This window comes from Oxyura jamaicensis, chromosome 1 (assembly GCF_011077185.1).
Source record: "Oxyura jamaicensis isolate SHBP4307 breed ruddy duck chromosome 1, BPBGC_Ojam_1.0, whole genome shotgun sequence".
NCBI classification, from domain to species: Eukaryota; Metazoa; Chordata; class Aves; order Anseriformes; family Anatidae; genus Oxyura; species Oxyura jamaicensis.
The window spans coordinates 148,754,598-148,775,606 of NC_048893.1; the positions used below are offsets into that span (position 1 = coordinate 148,754,598).

A 21,009-nucleotide genomic window follows, 5' to 3' on the forward strand; every position below is an offset into this window, starting at 1 on the left:
AAAATTGCCTCATCTTGCCTTTACTTCTATCTCATTAGTTGAGAGCAACTTCTGAAACAGAATGGCACTTCATTATTGTCCCCTTCCAAAGTACTTCATAGGTATTTAATCGATTCTTATAACTCCTCTACAACGCAGAAGAAGCAGAAAAGTTACCTGGGTAAATTAAGAATTTTTTCCGAACTCAGTTTAAGTATCCAGGAGTTTCTCATTTATGGCGCTCAACTGAGGCTGAGGTAAAGCAGGGAAGAGCTGCTTCTGTGGATTTAATCCTACTGTTATATCTCTACATTTTACTTTCTCCCTCTGAAGTTCTTTAGAAACATCTGTTCCCTCATGTCAGACTGACCAAAAAACAAAACAACAAAAAAACACCTTTTCTGAAAGGAGGGTTAGCAGGTGCTTTTAAACTAAGTGAAGGTACAGTTTCCCTTTTTACTTAGCTCTCTCTTGCTCACAAAATGGGACAACTGACGTAGTACACAAGAACCAAAGTTTGTGCTTTTGTGCCTGAATCATTACAAACAAACAAACAAAAAAACTGTAGCTGTCCTGCTTTGCTTCCAAAAGGCCTGTGTACAACTTCTCCAGGAAACATGGAAATCAGAGCTACAGTAAGTAGACCAAGACTGAAAATAAAGGAGTATTTCCAAGTTCCTTGCTCTGGATGTATATTCTGGTAAAGTCCTAATGTCTGGACCTATACAGTCCCCTGCCACACCCCTGTGCCATGATTCACACAGTAAGTTCATGGCATATTCTGACATTGGTGTAAGTGAGGAATTAAGATCCAAGAATGTGTCTTGGTTTGTCTCAGCAAGTTATTGTAACTACAGTTTAATGGCTTGAACTAGTGCTTGCTGATGGTCCTGAGTATGCTCTTCATTTAAATAGTTTGGCACAGATCCAGAATGCAAAGGTCCTAGAATGAGCTTCTGATTTTCTTATATGTTACTACAGCTTCTGTTAGAACAAGATGCAGTTGGAGGTAGCTCGAATGTAATCAAGTAATATAACACAAAAAAAATGCTGGAGGGGGGCATTCCAGCAAGCTGGGAGTTATTTGCTCATTCTGAGTGTTTAGACTGCAATTTGAAGGCTGCCTTATATTCTGAAAGTAGACAGTCTTGATTTGTATTTCAACAGAGTTCTCAATTTTGCAGGGATTTGGAATGTTTGTAAAGAATTCTACTGGAGGGTAACCCAAAAATCTGATGAAATGGGACAGAGTCTACATTTTCTTAAATTGTCCTTTTTTTGTTTCTTAAAATAGCAATTTTTCATAAATTAAAGCTAAATTCTTTACCTAGCTAATCCTAAGTAATAACAATTAGGATACCTTTTAGAAAACCAGGTGAACCAGGTTCTAAAAAAAAACCCTACAGTGATAATTGTATGCTTTCACATTGTATATGTATGTATATGTGTATCTTAACCTCAGATTTTCTGAGAATAAAATCTGGTAATCATATTTTTTTTTTCTTTCTCTTTTTAAGGTTGCAGGGATTGTTGGCAGAGCAGACTTACTATGTGCCCTGTTCTTTCTGTTGTCATTCCTTGGCTACTGTAAAGCATTTAGAGAAAGTAAGCATTATGTTTGCACCTTTAATTTTGTATTGTAAATTTTATCTGTATTCCATATATCTGTATTTCAGTTAAGTGTAGCAAAACTGAAAATGTCAGCTGTTGTGGATTGAATCTATTAATGTCTATACAATCTGAAAATATAAAGAAATCTGCTCTAGCAGGTATTTAATTTTAGAAGAGCTAGAAGGGAATGTTGTTCCTAATTCCTGTTAAACACTACAAATTTATTTTAAGAAAAATAGGTTTTGTACTAGGCTTATTTGTGAAATGGTTTGTTATTTAGAAGCATAAAGAAATATTTTAATAAGTATTTTAGAAAGAAATCAGACCTGTGAATTTATTTTCTTTAATGTTTTAATATACTTTATGCCATTGTGTTGGGATGGCCTAAATGGGAATGAATTTTAGAAACCTTACTAGTATTTTTTTTTAATAAACAGTAAAGATTTATTGATATGAGTAAGCTCTCTAAATTCCTGCAATATGCAAGTGCTGGCATAAACATGTTGAATATAGTATTATTCATAGAATTTTTGTAAGGTAACTATTATTTTAACATGGAAAGTTCTTTCTTAGATGTTTTTTCAAATGAGCTTTTAGATCTGTTGTATTATTTGATCTGAATGCAGCTTGGCAGTTGAAATACTGTTGTGGAGAAGTTATCGTGGGAGTCTATTAAATAAGTACACAAGAATACATCAATTCACGATTACGAAAACCTGTACAGAATATGCAGTCTGGTATCTGAATGTGTTCTACCACAGGAAATAGGGGAATCATTTGGTGAACCCATGAAGAACTGCAATGTGAAGAGCTTGTGTGATATCAGTTCAATAGGCATGGGCTATGATGTTTAACCACAGTTTGCAATTATTTAGATTAACAACACAGTCATGGAAATGCAGAGCTTTGTGTAGCCTGAGGGGGATGAGTTGGTGCACAGAGAGGTCTAAGATGTGAATAACACCTGTTGATTGAGCTTAGACTGTTTAGAAACACTGTGCTTATTTCTACACTTGATATCATAAGTTTAAGTTAAACTTGGCCACTTCAAATTATATTTGTAGTAATTCCTGTTCACTTTTGATTATTTTTTCCACCCGTTTCCTTTCTGTCAACTGAGCTAGTAATGTCTTGATGAAAATTGGCGTTGGGGCCTTGCTTGCTCATTAATTCTTTTCTCACCTATTTTACTGGTTATGATTGTGCTTAGGATGTTCTGTCAGCACCAAATTAAATTAGACAAATTAAAATATTGGCTATGTGCTTCCCACTTTGTTGATAGAGGTAGGCCTGTATGTCTAGGGTAATTATCTTTGTTTGAACAACTCAAGAGCCAAGTTGTTAGGAGGACCACTGGAGACTTAAAAAGGAATCTGTTTGTTTTGATATGGAGGATATCTCAGGAACGGTTAAGAATGTGCTGTGTACTCTGGTAAGGGGTATTCTGAGTGCTTTTAAAATTGGCAAAGGCTAGTCTGATAGCTTTTAGAAGTCAGTGTAATTTTAAAAGTGTTCTTGTACTAAGGTTCTTGTCATTGATACAGAAAAAATAAAATATTATGAAGTCAAGATATTAAGCAGCACATTGGTTGTTTGTTTGTTTGTTTGCATTGGATGCTACCACATAATAGCATCAGAACTGTCTGTTAAGCAGATTTGCTATGGAGAACTATAGTCTGCCAGCATAATTGTGTCTTTTGTCCTTCAGATCAGTTTTCAATGTCTACTGTCGCCTTCACTACTTGATTTTTCCTCAGCGACTTCTGAAAGCAGTTTTGACTTTCTTTGTACTGAAGAATTTGTATCCAAGTTACATAATTGTGTCTCTTCCAACAGCTGCTTCATTTTGGGTAGCTTGGTGATAATTTCAGGTTCTTGCAGGTATCTAGCATCTTCTAAATGAGAGAATGAAAAGTTACACATCATCCAACACTGTGGAGAGCAGTAATAAGGTCTTAAGGAGATCTTGCACAGAGCCTAAAGGGAGGAGCCCAAGCTTCAGATTATTCTTTCCTCTGAACCTTATGTGATTTGCTACAGGCCAATGAGCAGTGTGCCACACGAAGGATATTTGAGTCAAGCTTTCAGATCACAATGGTTCTGGTCTGAAAACTGACTTTGAAATGTATGGGAGGTTTCATTAATCATACTAGATGTGTCTTCCTAAATATAAAAACCATTAATTTGAAAACAGAGAGGTAAGTGAGATTGTCTTCACCAGCGGTTTCCCCAAAAACTTGATCTCCAGCCTCGTAAGCCAGCTGCATTTCAGCTTGTATCTGTTATGTATGTGGGTATTCTCAGGCTTTATCTCAGGCTTTATTTTCAAGTTTCCCTACTTTGTGACCTTCACCAGCTAACTTGGGCATGCAACTTAAAAACCTTCTCTCCTTGCTCTTTCTGTGTAGTCACTGGAAGGAGATAAGCTAACAAGACTAGGCTTGTTACTTTGGGTAGCTGCAAAAATGGAGCAACCTAGGTTTCATTTTATCATAGAGATATTTAGGTCAGAAGAAAACTCTGGAGGTCATCTCTGGTCTGACAGCTTAAAGCAAGGCCACTTTATAGATCAAAGCATTAGACAGGTGGGTGGTAAAAATCTTCAAGGCAACCTGTTGTAGTGTTTAACTGCCGTCCTGAGAAGAATTTTTTCCCTTTACATTCAATTGCATTTTACTTTGCTGGGCCTTGCAATTGCTGCATCATTTCCTTTCTCTGGGCACTTCAGAGAAGTCTCCCTGTAACTTTCCTTCAAATAGCAAGACTAAAGTTGGATCCTTCTCAGCCTTTGCCTCTAGGGCAGGAGGATGGGGGAACCAATACCCCTCAGTTTCTTTTCCTATTTTGCACTCCTAACTGTCTTAGGGGTTCTTTGCTGGACTTCCAGCTTATTGATGTGTTTCTTGAATTGGGCACGACAGTGCTTCTGACGTGGCCTCACAAGAGCTGAATACAGAGGAACAATAACTTTCCCTCATCCCCTGGGTATGCTGCAGGTCAAATAGCCTTGTGTACACTTAACCTTCTTCATTGCCACGCTGCCAACTCTTCTTCAACTTGCTGTCAGCCAGGAACTCCAGGTCCTATTCTGCAGAGCTGCTGCCTAGGCAGTCCCCAGGCTGGTCTGCTGTGTGCCGCTGTCTTTGAATTTCATGAGGCCTCTGTCAGACCACTCCACCAGTTTGTCTCAGTCCCTCCAAATGGCGGTCCTGTTCTTCACCGTACCCATGTATCTTGCTGAACCCCACTGACCATCACCAACAGTTTTACTTTCTATCCTTATGATCTCTCATTTTTCTTTTGAGTAGGGAGGTTGGTCCAACCCATCAGGCATCGGTATGGACAGTAGTGTCTATATAGTAAAAGCTGTAGGAAAAGGTAGCCATGTAAAAGGAAGTAGCTGTAGGCGAGTATGACTTTTCAGCGGTTTTATTGTATTAAAGCAAGTGTAAATCTTTACTCTTGGATGCCCCCATTTTGATGGTATGAATATCCTTGTTTTGTTAACAATTCTTCTAGTCATTCAAAAATAATAGGATGAATAAGGAGTAAAGACCTTTTTATCTGATTTTATCTGAGTTTGGATGTGTATGGATTGAGGGAGTCACAGCAGAAATCCTCTTAATCCCAAATGTTAGCTGATCTCACTTTGAGTATCAATGAAGAGCAAGCATTTTAAAAATATGCACGTGCAGTTTAAAGAACAAACTTAAACAATGTCTGTTAAGATGTAACAGAAAAAATATAATTTCTTCTCTCAGAATTCAAGCTATTTTCCTTCTACTGGCAAAGTCATGGTTATCCACAAGACTCAGAAAGTCTGCAGTACTGCCAGTACACATTGATAGTGCTAGTCCAAGTTTACAGTTGTTACTTCATCACTTTCAAGGTCCAACTGAGATGGTAATTTATCTTTGTGGAACAGTCTTAGTAAGAAGGAGCGGGAGAAAACCAAAAAACCTTCTGTGCGTTCCATTGCATTAGGCTTTTGTTTCTAATCATACATAGTGGCTTTATGAGGATCCCCTAGAAAAATGGGATCTAGCAGTTTGTTACAGCATCCTATTTCCTTTTGTCCTGCTAGGTTTGGATATATTAAAGGCAAGTGTAACCCTAAATCCTGCGTAAACTGCATGTGCCCTTGTTTCTGGATTTGGCTGTGTAATGTATATAGCAGTTAGGTGATCAGCTTTTTACAGGCAGGACTATGTAAGAGGAGAACTATGTAAGAACTATGTAAGAGGAGAACTATGTAAGGTGGATTTTTTTGTTATTAAACAATTATTGTTATTAATTGTAATTAAAAACTGTGATAGTGTGGCTCTTCTGTTATACTTAAAAGAAAGTATAGCTCTAAGCCATTCGGGATTTTTGGACTGTACTTATATTGTCTTTAGAATACAGTTAACAAAACGTGTGACATTGTTTTGCATTTAATTATGAACTTTGAGTGTCGTAGTAAAACAATCATTGAAAAGGCTGAGTTCATGCTGCTGATACAGTTACGTCCTCGGTAACATAAACTCTTCTGTCTCCAGCAGTATCCTAATGTTATTAAATACATAGGATATCTTAAGTCTTTCATAAAGAACCTGACTTCTTGCAGCAAGGCTATGTGAGATTTGTGGCCAGCAGAGTTCCAGAAATCTGTTTCACTAGGATAGGTATAGCTGTTGAATTGTCATCCTTGAAATCTTCTCTAACAGTAATAAAAGACATAAAAGAGAGGCTTTTTAGTGTTTGTTTTCACCTATTAAGTGAATAAATGTAAGATTTTGTTTGTTTGTTTGCTTGTTTGTTTTTGTCTTGAGAGTGAGGACACACAAAATGTCTGAAGAGTATTTGGGGGTACTATGAGGAAGTATAAATAATGCTGAAAACAAGTAGGAGATTAGAAAGGCAGAAGTTGCCAGACTGGAAAATTTCCGAAGGAAAATGATTTTTGTAAAGCTCAAGATATACAGTAGGTTGCCTGTCTGATGTGGTTTGTTCATGGCTTTGGATTTTTGGGCAGACAGAATCTTCTAGCCAGAATCCATAGCATTTTATCTTTTTTTAAAGAGTATCAGCTTTTAACACACAACACAGGTTATAATTATGTTTTACTGAAGTTCTAAAATTCTGTTACTTTTTTTCTAACATACAGTTTTTGATGTTACCAGAACTCTGATAGGATAACATTTATATTTGCAAGGAACTAATCTGTTGTTCTCATTCTGTCCGGCTGTTTTAAAAACACATCTGTGGGGACAAATCCACTGCATAGGCTTTGGAGACAGCAAGAGCTGACAACTGTTTAGGTATGTTCTGAAGGGAATTGTGGGTTATTATCTTTGTTGAATTTTAATGTAGTTGTCTGGGAATTAATAAGGACTTTTAAAACTGCTGGAGTATTCATTTTGCCTTCCTTTGTCTTACACCTTGACAGTGATCCAGTTGCATGTATTTGCCAACTGCATTGGTGATCTGAGTAATGTAAAATGTTAAGTTTATATTTGCTTCATGTGAGTAATACTTGGCATGGATCTTAAATAGGGGAACAACTGTTTGTTCATATGCTATGACTTCTAAAAATGACTTTGTACTTGGTTGTGTGTTTCTGTTTTGTTCTGTTCTTTGTAGACTTCCATTAATCATCTGCTAGTTCATTGCCAATATAATGGAACATGCAAAGTAAACTGTAGCAATGAGTTTTGTGAATAGTGGAGGTTTTCCTTTAGTTTGGAAATGTCTAAGTCTTCTATGTGAAAGACAGTACTGTTAAGATGAGGGGGAGTTTGTTAGCTATTTTGCAATTGAACAAGAGGTATTTACTACTCATAGAATCACTAAGGTTGGAAAAGACCTCCAAGATCATCTGGTCCAACCATCCCCCTACCACCAATGTCACCCACTAAACCATGTCCCCAGGCACCACATCCAACCTTTCCTTGAACAGCCCCAGGGACAGTGACTCCACCACCTCCCTGGGCAACCCGTCCCAACGCCTGACTGCTCTTTCTGAGAAGAAATGTCTCCTCATTTCCAACCTGAACCTCCCCTGGTGCAACTTGAGGTCATTCCATCTAGTCCCATCACTAGTTATCTGTGAGAAGAAGCCAACCCCCAGCTCCCCACACCTTCCTTTCAGGTAGTTGTAGAGAGCAATAAGGTCTCCCCTGAGGGTTCTCTTCTCCGAACTAAACAACTGTTAAACATATGGGCCCTGATTTTTCAATTGTGCGCCCAACTGTTCATGTTTGAATGCACTGGGAAGGAAGAGTTGCATGTAAAAAATCTATCCTTTTATTCTCTTAGTGGGAAAATGAGAAACCATAACTTTTTTGTTGTTGTTGTTAGAATTAGCGCTAAATTTTGTTTGTCCAAGATGGTATAATTTCGGATTAGATGATCACTCTACTGTAGCCTCTATATAATGAGGCTGAGGTACTTGGCGATGTTTAGGAATTCCATTTGCTATTGTAGTTTCATTATTAAGTGAAATGCTGAGCTGTGCTGCAGTGGTATGTACATTCAGAGAACTGGAGTCACACAGGGAGATCTCAGGCTTAAGTTAACTCTAACAATGGATTCTTACTTTATCTTCTAAGACTAGGGAAATCTTCCTGCTCTTTATAGCAATGCACTTAAGCATGTTTAAATGACTTCTTGAACTGCTCCACGTTGTCACATGGTTACGCCCTAAGATGCTCAGTTGGCTTTGAGGGAGGAAAAGCTGAATGCCTAAATGTCTGACTTGATAATTATCGTTCTGAAGTGGTTGCTATGTTTTGTTTTGCCGTTGCTAGCTTGACTTTAAAGTAAAACTAAGCTTGGTACTCTAAACTTGTAGGATTTTTCTTCATATCCTGAACTTCTTAGGAATTTGTGTTCATTGACTTGTGGATTTAGGACAATGCAAAATAAGGTCTCTCAAAAGAAATAGGATTAGCATCTAGGAAGTTGAGGGGTATCATCACAGTAAGCATACTGCTCATAAATTTAGGATCAGTTGATTCCACGCTCTAAAACACTTTGCTAGAGCAATTCTGCATACACAGTGCTTATACTTGAGTCCAGCAGCCTGAGTGGAAGAGCCTTCATGGCTTCCTCATGTCTTACACAGGTAATTCTTTGGATTCCCTTGACTTAACGTACTCGTAAAGTGGGGTCATTGAAACACCCTTTTTTGTTGGTATAGAAACAGTGTATTTTTTCCAGCTTTTTTTTTTTTATTAAAAAAAAAAAAAAAGGCAAGTACTCTGTTTATTTGGCGTGCTTACAATCTTGTCCATCTGTTAGTGTGGCACAATGCCCACTCACAATATGGTATACCAGTTTCAACGAGGTGCAGGTGCCAACCAAAGATTGGTTTCATTTTCTAACACAAGATTTTTTCTGGTGGGAAGCAGTGCCGTATTAGGGGAATATGCTTTGTTAGACTGATTACTTGTGTTGGCATGTGTGTATCTTATAATAATAATTAGCACTTATGCAGTGCTTTACATTTTCAAATCACTGTTAAAAATTGCTTGAAGACATTGCTGAATGCCAGTCTTTTGTATCTATTTTTCTGTCCTAGTTTAGTACCGAGATTTCTGCAGTGAGGATATGGGGGGTGTGTGTGCATATTGACCCAGGAAAAAGCACAAGATAAAACATTTCTTAATTTAAATTCTCTTTCTTTGAAATTTAATCACAAACTGATGAATTTGCATAATATTACTGTTCTATATATGACTGTATTGACTTTTTGGGACTGCAAAATAAAGGAACTGAGATTATGGCTTTGGGAAGGAGATCGTGATGCTTGTTTCTCATCTTTTAACAAATGTATCTATGGAGTTGTGATTTTTGTTGTTTTTCTTTACCATCTTTACTATATTTGAGGGTTCCTACTTAAGCTTGGCTTACACTTTACATGCTGAGACATTCCTGGCATCTGAGACTTGGGATGTTCACAACACAAGTCAGTTTCTGTACAACTTTGAATATGTGCCTGTTGAATGGCATTTGCTTATCAGTTTTCAAGACCATTTCTCCAGTTTGTGAGAGGAATTCTGACTTCTCCTTAATATGCTTTGTGGCCATCGTAGCCTGGCAACACTTCTGGACTTACTCAGAATATTCCTTATTCCATCATCCAAATTTTAAAAAATACCTAATAGAGCTAGATGAAAAGAAGACCCAGTCCAGAACGTATCTTCCCATTTTGCACAGTGGCCTAGTTTTACAAGTTTTACAACAGTTTTACAACTGTTACTTGTATCCATTCTATAATTTCATCCACCCCCTACTTTTTCTGGCTTATTTCACGCTGTCTCCAGTGGCATTGTCATGCCTTCCTGAAGTCAAGGTATACATGTTTGCTCTCATCTAGAAAGCCATTTTTGCTCTCCAAGTCAAAAACTGTACTTAATTTGATTTAAGTAGCTGTAACATGTCTTCAGAAAACAACTAATCGTATCCTTTTGTTTTAGAGACTCATCTAGAAAATACTTGTTTTTGTTGTTGTTGTTGTTTGTTTGTTTGTTTTCTGGACCATTTCAACCAGTCAGGTTGACTTTGATGCTTCAGCTTTACTTTTCCTACTTTTCCTATCTCTTTTACTCTTCAATAGTAGACATGCAGACATGATGAGGTTTTTTGTTTGTTCATTTTTTAACTCCAAGCTTCTGGAATTTCATGCATTTTGCATGATGTCTCGGAGGTAACAGTTGAGGTTACTCTGTGGTGTATAGGACCTGTTGGAGAAAATTTAATCAATTGCTGTAATTTAAAACAGATTAACTTCTTTGTAAATTCTGTGTTGTTGTTGTTCACTGTTCTGCTTCTATTCTTGCTCCTTTCCTGCTGATGTTGTGTAAGCCATCTAATTGCAACTGACCTCTTTGTGAAAAATGAAGCAAAAAGGCACAGAACACTTCTATTTTCTTGGCAATGTCCATTTTTTTTCTCACTGAGTATTGGAATAATTCCTCCTTTACATAAATTGCCTTTTCTCCTTTTATGATGCAGCTTTTATGAATTTCATGCTGTATGAATGTGCTATTGTTATACTTGTCCTTGATAAATTGAACTTTCTTTTCTCCTTGTTGCTTCTCACCCTGTAAGTTATCAAAGCATTTGTGAATCACTGTGTTGGTGTCTCTTTGCTGTATATACTTCCTACCAACTTCCATGTTAACATAGTCTTTATTTGTGCTCAGACATCCCAGCTTCTCTCCTCCAGAATTTGATTGTGGGAAGAAGAACCCTCTCACCTGAAGAAAGTATACTTCAGTAAACTCAGTGAAGTCCATTGACTTTGTTCAATGTTCTCCCTTTCACGCTTACTAGGGATGACTGATTGTTATTTTGTCATCACAGTCAATTAGTTTGCCTTCCATCTTCACCTCCTGCCAACTAGTTTCTTTCTACCTTACATAAAATAAAAAAGGCAGATTTCAAAAACTGGATGAGCAGTCTTGTGTTGCAAGCAGTCTGAAGAGTTGAAGATCTTCAAGGGATGTATTTAGGACAGATTCCTTTTATTCTTAGCAAAGCTTATATAAAGAATTTTGAAGCCCCATTCTTCATGAACTGTGTGCATATTGCAACCCTGAAAACCCTCAGTTCTGTATATGTGATGTGAATTAGAGCTTCCTCATTGCCTTTCTTTTTTTTTTTTTTTTTTTAGTTACAACTAAAACCTCTTTAGTTCAGCCATTATATATTTTTTATTTCCATGTTTTGTTTTGGTATTGAAAGGTGTGTGACTTCTTTCCTTCAGGAGGTTTTTTTTTTCAGTTTATAACATCTGCACCTCCAATGTTAACTCTGTCCTCACCTGCAAGGACATAATTTGGGGTCGAGGGAGAAGGAACAAATGCCCACTAGATTTTTATTGCAATGAAATTCAAACATCTCAATATTCACCTTGGTGAAGCTTTAAGTCTTTGGTAAGAAAAGAGTGCTAGAAGCAGCTTCAAAACTTGTTCCTGTTCTTCAAAACTTCTGCTGTCTGCTACAAAAGATTTACTCTCTCTCAAAATGAGAGAGGAAGCCAATGTCAGTAGATCCTCAGACACTTGTGATGGTTTCTATCTTGTCAACAACTGAGTTAGTATACTAGCTTCCCTTTATCATCAGTGAAAAGCAATAGCTACTTCTCTGAACTGCATTTAAGTAGGTGACTAGATCCCTAAAGGGTTCTCCTCCTTTCAACCAGTTAGAAAGGAAGCCTGATGTTCCTGTTCTATTCTCAGGTGCCTACTTCTGGTGAAATAAATCTTACTTCTTCCATTTGCCCTCTGCATAGATGACTATTGCAGTTCTATTTAAGTGCTGAGGGTCCAACCTGCAGTAGGAAGGAACTGCTCTAGAGATCAAGGAGAATAAAAATGGGGTTCAGTCAATGAATATGGAGTTCAACTTTTGTTTTTTTCACATTGCAAATGATTCTTGTGATGTCTGTAGAGCTCATGTGGCTTGAATCAAGAAACTTTCTCTGAATGAGCTGAGTGCTTCCTTCTGTTGCTTGCACCTGTGGAGTAGAGGTTGTGACAGACATGTTTTTATGTGAAGTACCCATGTACTGTGTGTGTGATAGTACCTTGGCTGTAGTCAAGCTTATTGTTATATCAATCTCAGAAATGCCTGCTTGTAGTGCTCAAGCTCAGCTACATGGTGCAGTCTTTAAAGACTGTATTTTTTTTTTTGTACTAGAAGCTGTAGCTACTCTTGATCTCTTAACCCCCGAGTTCCTCACCCTGCTGTAAAACTGCAAGAACTAACTGCTTCTCTGGTCAGATGCTGAAATTATTGAGCTAGTGGCATTCCACAGCAGTACTAATGAAATGACATATAGCACTTGCTAAATGTAGCAGCCCTGGAAAAGCAGCTCATTGTGCCTTTGTACATTAGGCTACTGTTAACACAGTTTGTGTGTGTGGTGCTGCTTCATGTGTAACCATTAGAAAGAATTTTCTTGTTCTCATGGTAGCTTGGAGGAGAGTGGCCTGTAATGATAGAGCTGTAGCTAAGGATGATAAATGAGTCTAAATAGTGGGAATTAACCTTTTCAGATGATGAATTGTGAAAACTATGTGAAGCTTCTGCCATTCTAATTAGTCTGGCTAAGACATCTAGCAAACAGGGAGATTTCTAATGTCTCTGATAACAGAAAATGACTGCAGTAAAAGGACTAATGCCAGCATATTGCAGGAGGTGCCCAATGCTTTTCAAGTCTGTAATGCTTTTCAAGTCTGTGTATCCAGATTTTGACTGATATAAAAGATTGCGAGATTATACACTGGTTGTTTGTTTTTTGTTTTGTTTTTTGTTTTGTTTTTTGTTTTGTTTTTGTTTTGTTTTGTTTTCTAACTTTAATTTAAATTTCTAACTTTGCCTTTAAATGTATAAACCTAATGTTATGGCATGCTTTATTTCAACAGATAAGGAAGGACATCATTTTTCTGTATTCTGGGTGCTGGTGAGTGTTCTCCTAGGTGCAGTAGCCATGCTGTGCAAAGAACAAGGAATTACGATACTGGTAAGAATGACTGATTTTTGACCTTAGCATCTGTCAGGTGTAGTTGCAGAGTCTACAAGGATGAATCTTTTCCACAACTAATTTCGTGAACATCTTTTTGTTCTGTTCAGAAAACTAGTTAATGTTGACTAAAAACAGTATTCCAGTAGAGCTCTCTTGATTGTATCCCAGCCAACCTGCCGGAATTAGTTTTATCTTTTGTAAGCATTTTGCATGTGCCTGTTAATTTCTTGCAAAATTTAATATTCACGGTGTTAGTTTCACTGTGTATCATGGTCATTGGCCTTGGTTTTGAATGTATAATTGTTGAGGTAGTGGGTCTTCAAACCTCTCTCAGAAGTCTATGAACAAAGACATAACTGGAGGAGACTGCTTTTAGAAGCTCCACCCTCTTGTTTATTTTTAACATTCTAGTTATAACTAGGGTAATGGTTTATGTATGTATGATGTATGCTACAGCATATGATGTATGCTACATCAGTGATTTATACCTTTTGCAAAGTTGTATAAAAAAGTCTGAAAAAGTAAATCTGACTTGTAGCTTTAAATAACATAAAGCAATCAGAAAAATTATTTGCAGCAAGGACCTTCTCAGCCTTAGAAAAAATTGTAGAAGAAATTACTGATAACATCTTACTGTGGGACATAATTTTTTGATAGACATTCACAGGCTGATGTATTTTTCAATGGTATCTGTGAGGAAAACAGAAGTTCTCTTAAAACGTGTGATTATTCCTTCTAGTGGTATGAAGGAATTATTTGAGCTAGCAGACACAGAGTTGTTATTTGATCTGGATTTTGTGTTTGCTGTTGCATTGCTAGGATGATGATATTTATCCTTGTGTTGAAGGGTAAAGGTCAGAGGGATAAAGGGATAAATCATACATTAAAAAGATTCCTTGTAGGGTGAATGTAATTTTCAGCAAGACTCTTGCTTTCCTACTTTCCTAATCTCCATGTAAGTGAGCCATAAGCCTTGTACCTGCCAACTGATCTCTGTATGTGGAACCATCCAACTCTCCAGCCTATCTTCACTCTTTTTCCTTTCTTTGACTGTTAAGAAGAGACTTATGGCCTCCCAGTGTCCTCACTCTTTACCTTGCCAGTAAAAATTATTGACTCTTTTTTCCCCATTTAGTTTACAGGACATTGAGGTAATTTCTGTAGGTGTGAGGATGTAGGCTAAGTATTCGTGAATTGTCATGGTTGGTGATTGCTAGAACATTGAGGTTGCATTTTACTGGTGACCTCAACAGAATTACCTCATTGACCTCCAAAATAAATACATCTGGATATATTTTTTGTTTCTGTCAGGGAAATACGTGCAAGTGCAGTCCTGCTGAGAGCTGAATATACTCTAGTTTTATGTGTAGTAGCTGATGTTACATAAACTCCACTTTTCTTTTTCAGCAACTTCCACTGTGTGTATTGGTGTAATTGCAAGAAAAGAAAGCCTGATACCCATGTAAAATCTTTCTGATTTTTTTGTTGTTGTACAATTTATGTACCTTTTAATATTTTTGAAACCTGTCAGTCAAAAGATACCATGCTGCACAAGAAAATAAAAAAAAAAGGAAAAAGAAACTCTACCTTACTTGGTCAGAAGCCTTACCTCTTGACTGCAGTATTTACACTGCAGAACATTTAGGAAAGAAAACAGAGCAGATAGGTGGTTCAACACTGTTGTAACCATGCATATAGGGTGTAGCTTGCCATACATACAGTGTGTATAGCTTGCTGGTATATGGTGTCCTTGGTATATCCCAGTATCAGATGTAGCAGGAGCATCCGCATTACAATAATGTGATGTTCTACACATCTGAGCTCAGGTTTTTAATTTCCTTATTCTGCCATTGTTACTAGCAAGGTATCTATTATCTACTTGTTTGCAATCAAATTTAAGATGTATGATAGCTCATGGTAGAATTGGAACATAAGGTGTATTTTTTAAAAATTGGTTTTCGGTAGCTACTCCATCTTACGTTCTTACTTTTCTTTTGGTTGCTTAGGGTTTGAATGCAGTGTTCGATGCACTGGTGATTAACAAGCTAAATGTTTTGGAGTTCATTCAAAAGTTACTACGTAAGGACAAGTTATTGGAGGTGAGTCCTTAGAGGTTTTATTCATTCTTGCTGTTCAGACAGTCATTTACTAAAAGACAAAGATAGAACTTCTGGCAGTTTTGTTTTTGCTGAGAATTAAAAATGAGAGGTATTTTCAGTCAGCTAAGTAAGGCTGTGACATCTTCTCAACATGAGTAGTAATGGAATAATGTTAGAAATGCATTGAATACAGAAATCCATTCCATGCTTCTCTCAACAATATCTTAAAAATTCCATGTTTCTCTCAACAATATCTTTAAAATGTAGTGTGGAAGAGCTGACTTCTTGATGCAACAAATTCTGCAGGGTTAGAAGCTAGAATACGAGCTCCCAAACAGGAGACAGTTCCAAGTAGCTTGGGAACTTGAAAGTAAAAAATATTTAAGCACAAATAGTCATTAAGGATTGAATTTTTGACTTTTGGTGGTACTACTCTATCTAATATTGGCTCAAGTGGAATGTAACACCTAGTATTTGTTGTGAGATTGTGATCATAAGCAAATCACAGAAACATTCATCTTTAGGTGAACAATTGGTAACAAGCAAATAAACAGCCTACTAGAACATCACTGCTGTTGAACAGCTGAACCATTTGCCTCTCTCGTGCAAGCTTCAGCAAGGCAAAGGAAAATTCATTGGAGACTGCATTGATCAGTGGTTTCACAGTAGACAAGTCTTGCTTGTATTTCTGAGTAACACAAGTCCTATGGGACTTTTAAATTCCTTCACAAAGAGTGAAATGGAAATGTTCTTGAGGAGCTTTGTGGGGAAAATCAGTGAAACTGGAATCTCTAGAACTGAAACAGTAGATTTGGGCAAGAATGGCTGGGGGTTGAAGGAGTACTTCAGGCAGCAAATAAGAATGCTGAAGAATGCTGTGTAATGGGACTAATATCAACTAGCAAAAGGAAAAGAAGGAGTCAAGAGCTGCAGGGAATCAAAGCAGATCAAGTTCAGAATTAAAGTGTTGGAAATATGTCAGAGGTGAACATTTTTTGGAGGATTACTCTTGAAGCATGAATAGCTCAAAGCATTGTGCTTCTGTTTTTGACTTTTAAACAGTGATATCTGGGTGAAGAAAGCATTGTGTGTGTCTTTTTTTTATTATTATTTTAATTGAAGTAATTAATTGTAGCTCCTACCACCTACAAAATCTGTTCTGGTCTTTTCTTTGAAGCGTATTTAAAGTTTTTGTTTTGTTGAATGCCAGATCTTAACTTCTCTTACTTGCAGATTTTTGTCCTCTCAGTTTGAGAGATAGGTTTCACTTTCATGCCAGATTTCAGTTAACTCTAAATCAAAGACCGTAAGACATACAGTAATGCTTATTTAACATCTTAAATTCTGCTTACTAAGAGATTTTGTGATCTCTGAAATGTGGGCTTTGAGGAGCTATGAAATGAAGTCCAGGATAAGAGTTTTTGTTTAGTTACTCTGTAATAAGACATGAATTATCACTATGCTGTTTTCCTTCATAGCACAATTTTGTTCCAAAAACAGGTTTTATGAATGATTTTCATTGTATTGACTTCAGTTTCTGAGATGTGCAAACTGGAAATAGCCATCTGAGCACAAAGGCTATCTTACGTAAAATCAACAATACAAACTTGTTTCCTTAGGCATTCAATTAAGTGTTTTATGATGACGCCATTGTCAACTACAAATATTAAAAATCCATCTGAATATTGCTTTTAAACTTATTTTTCTAACATTTTAGAGAATAAATATCTTCAGCCAGGATACTATTGGATCTCTTACTTTTTGCAACAAGCCTATTTTTTTCTTAGTCTTCAGAAATAAGTAATATTGATCTCCGAAATAATTATGGTGGTGCTTGCTAATTGCATATTGCAGTCACAGATAATAATAATCAGCGTGTCAGCTGCTATGGTGGACATATAGAATTGATCATGTATAACTATCAGATAGATTTTTAAAGGTAAGAGAAGCATACCAAATTAAGGAAGGAAGAAAGAAAGGAGAGCTAAAGCTGGAGATCACATGACCATATTTTTCAGAATCTAGTCAATTTTTCCATGTAAAAATATACAGTAAATACACAGTTTATCAACATTTCCCTGTTCAGACGTGTTCAATGGGGAGGGAAGTGATTCTTCATTTCAGAGAAACTCTCACTTCTGATCTTCTGCATCTCTGATGACTTACCGAGGCTGCATAGGTTAACTTCAGCCATCAGGTTTCAGGTAGCTCTAAGGGAGCCCTACAGCCCTGTTACACAAGGACTCAGAGGGAAGCTAGGTCCAGCACTTCCCATCTGAGTTAACACTTGCTAGCTGGGTAGGATGCTGGAAGACTGGGTTTACATCTTGAAGTTGTGATGTGGGTATCATTATAGTTCATGATTTTCTTTCCAGTCTCTGGAAAGGGGTGAAGAACGTCTGTGGCACACAGTGGTGGTTTTTTGTTTGTTTTGTTTTGTTTTTGTTTTCATTTATGAAACTGGTGCATGCATGGAGAAGAGTTATAATTCACAGGGAAGAAACGGAAGTCTGCAAAATTTAGCTTCTATGACATCACTTCTCTGTGTGGACTCATATTTCTTGCTTTTAAGTGAATTGCCTTCTTTAGACGTGAATGTTATAAAACCTGTAATGTAAATCAACTGAGTTAATACTATAGATAAAAACAGGATTATTTCTTTTACAGCTCCTGGATAATTTTAACATGACCAGTGATTTTGGTGCCTGTGTGTCATTGGCTTTTTGATTGTGAAAAAAATATTTTTTCTTTTCCCCCAGTTTCTAGTGTAGTTTTCTTGCACTCATGTAATTTTACCCCTAAATAGACCTACGTAGAGAAAAACTTTTGGTGACAAAAGGTCAATCAGAGCCATATAAAAAAATCATGGGAAAACTCTCCTGCATTAATCAATTTAATGTGGTATATACTAACGGCTATATTCTTCACAAATACCGTGTCAAAAATTGATGTGTGAAATTATATCAACTATGAAATTACTGAGGATTTGTAGAAGAGAATTTTTCAATACAAGTTTTCTGATTGATAATGAAATGAAAATGTTTGCGCAAAGTATTTTGCAATTAATTGTAGCAAAGCTTGAGACCCTTCTTGTAACTGCAAAAGAAAGACAAACATCGATTAACAGCCTCTCTTTCTGAGATGGTCACAAGAAAGATGTGAATATAGTTAGGATGAGATCAAAATACTGTTTGTTTTTATTTCTTCTTTTTTTTTCTTTCTTTCCTGCAGAATGCCGGGCTATTAAGAAAGGGGCTGCTTTTCAGGATAACTCTTCTGATGTCTGGAGGGGCTAGTATACTTTATATCCGCTGGAGGATTATGGGCACGGGGCCACCGGCTTTTACTGAAGTAGACAACCCAGCTTCATTTGCAGATAGTCTGTTTGTGAGAGTAAGTTATGAAGTTGATTATTTTTTTTCTGGCAAGCTCGGAGCATTTGTCTTTGTCATCAGATTAAATTTTCTTTTCTGTGCCTCAAAGAAACAATAAAGCGGGCAGTCTAAACATTTTGAGATGTGTGATGAGTCACCTTCCCTTGTGCTTCTGTGAAGATTTTCTGCAATTTGAGAAAAAGAAAAAAAACTATATATTCTTTGCATTCAATTTAGCATGCTCTGCACACAGTGAAGTACATTTCCATTTATTCACTACTTGTCTCACGCATGCAAGGGTTTAGTTTTTGCTGGGTTTCTTCCTTTTTCCACATACTGTATTTGACTTCATCTGTTCTTTCAAAATTGAAGAAAATAGCCTAAAGTTCTGGTCTGGTGCATTTGGAGTATGTATTGGCTGACTGTATTAAATATGGCTTTGGAGATAAAGACTAAAAGAAAGGTGTTGTCTTTTGACATTTCCTCCTGTTCTGGGAAATTGCTCTTTCTACATGTGGGTATTGGTTGCACAGTATAGAACTGTATTTCCCTGCTCTGAATAGGAGAACCATGTAAGTATATTAAGAATAATAATTTCACAGCTGTGAAGTAAGTACATATACAATTAGATGTAGTACTCGAGGCCTCTTTTTGTATAAGAAATATTTTACAATAGCAGAAATGATAGAAAACAAGAACTAAAGTTTCTTCCCCTCACACTTAAGTTTAGTATCAAATAAATGTTTGTTTTCTTTTTGACTGACAGGCTATAAACTATAATTACTACTATTCACTGAATGCATGGTTGCTGTTATGTCCCTGGTGGCTGTGTTTTGATTGGTCAATGGGCTGCATACCCCTCATTAAATCCGTCAGCGACTGGAGGATAATTGCACTAGCAGCACTTTGGTTCTGCCTAATTGGCCTGATATGCCAAGCTCTGTGCTCAGAAGACAGCCATAAGAGAAGGTAAGAGACAGTGATGAATTTTAAACGCCCAGACAACTTGAGTACGGTATTATTTTGTTAAATTCAGTACTGATAATTTTAACAATTCAGTGGAACCAGTGTCTAGCAAATGCAGTTCAAATAAATATTTATAGCTGTCATTACAGTTTATCCCAATTTGGGCCCATCACTGTACACAGGCTAGTGGGAAGCAGTCTTAGAGGGGGAGGTATGGATGGCTGCTTTATTTTTCTCCTGATACGGCATTTTGAGATCCTTAACTCCGTAGGTGGTAAAAAGTAATCTCTGCTCAGAACAGAATAGTCTGCTGTTGCCCTTGCTTCTTATAAGTCATCATCTCCTTTAATCTTCTCTCCTAATTATTAAAGAGAGAGGAGATGTGCTTTGAAAGGAGGTAGACATACTATTAAAAAATAGGATGCTGACCATCAAGAAACAACTTGTACTTTACCAAAAGAAACTAAAAATTTGTTGTAAATTATTCTGTCTTATTAAGGTCTTCTGCTTAACTTTTGTAAACTTTTGTCCATTCCTATGGATTTTATGTATAATTAATTTCTCAGCTCTTTAACATTTTTCAGCAGCTCAGTCATAATGAGGTCATCTTTTCAGAGTACTGAATATTTTCTTTTTATTTCTGTGGTATTCTGTAATTTAATTTCTTTCCCTGTGTCTCCCCAAAGGCTGTCATCCCACTAGACTTCCTTTCCTTTATTCCCATAATCATTTGCACAGATAAAACCATTTTGAAGGGGGTTTACACTTGTTACAAGTGTCTTCGTGTTTTCTTTTAAATGCTCATTAAGCCAATATTGCTGAACAGGTGTTGGTTTTGGTTTTTTAGTAAAAATAAAGACAAAAGTAAAGTGAAGGCCAAGGACAATTAGGGAGGAGAAGGGACTAAGAGAAGACTAGGAGAAGAGACCTTACTCTAGATTTGTCATTTACATTACAGTATAGAGACTTATTTGTAATAAACTGGAGTAGAAAACTACCATGCCTGTGGCCTGACATGGACACAGGGTTCCTATTCTCAGTTGTCTAAGTTTTCTGTAGTACATAAAGAGTTACCTGCTGAGCGTTACTCATTCCTAATGTAGGTACCTGAAACAGGGAAGATGAACTGCCTTTGAGAAGTGCCTCTCTCCAATGACTGTGGAGAGTGTAGATGAGTCACTTTCACGTGGTTAAACACAATGGATTCTGCTATTGATGTCTTTGTTAGGAAAGACAACGCTCTCAGTAGGAAACTTACCTAAGTTCCTTAAGTGACCTGTATTTTCTTCCCTATGTTACTGTCTTATTAGTTCCAAAACTAGACAGATAGCTTTTATCATTAGCTTTTTTGCCCATATATTTTAATAGGAATTATGTAATTAATGTTTAATGTGTTTATTTTTTGCTCTGGAAGCATGAACGCTGCTTTTCTGGGAATTATAGTTAGGATTTTAAAACTCCCTGA

At 36.9% G+C, this 21,009-nt stretch overlaps 1 protein-coding gene across 2 annotated transcripts in view; it reads left to right on the forward strand.

Annotated features, from left to right (window-relative positions):
- The window catches only part of TMTC4 (transmembrane O-mannosyltransferase targeting cadherins 4), a 52,410-nt gene that overhangs the window by 11,859 nt on the left and 19,542 nt on the right, over nucleotides 1–21,009 (forward strand). For both annotated transcript variants that reach the window (XR_004748481.1, XM_035318645.1), the window contains exons 5-9: nucleotides 1,497–1,584; nucleotides 13,005–13,102; nucleotides 15,112–15,204; nucleotides 18,436–18,597; nucleotides 19,345–19,547. Coding sequence is in view for 1 of the 2 variants with exons in the window: in XM_035318645.1 (XP_035174536.1) it covers nucleotides 1,497–1,584; nucleotides 13,005–13,102; nucleotides 15,112–15,204; nucleotides 18,436–18,597; nucleotides 19,345–19,547 (644 nt within the window). In the remaining variant the exon portion in view is untranslated. The remainder of the gene's footprint in view (nucleotides 1–1,496; nucleotides 1,585–13,004; nucleotides 13,103–15,111; nucleotides 15,205–18,435; nucleotides 18,598–19,344; nucleotides 19,548–21,009) is intronic.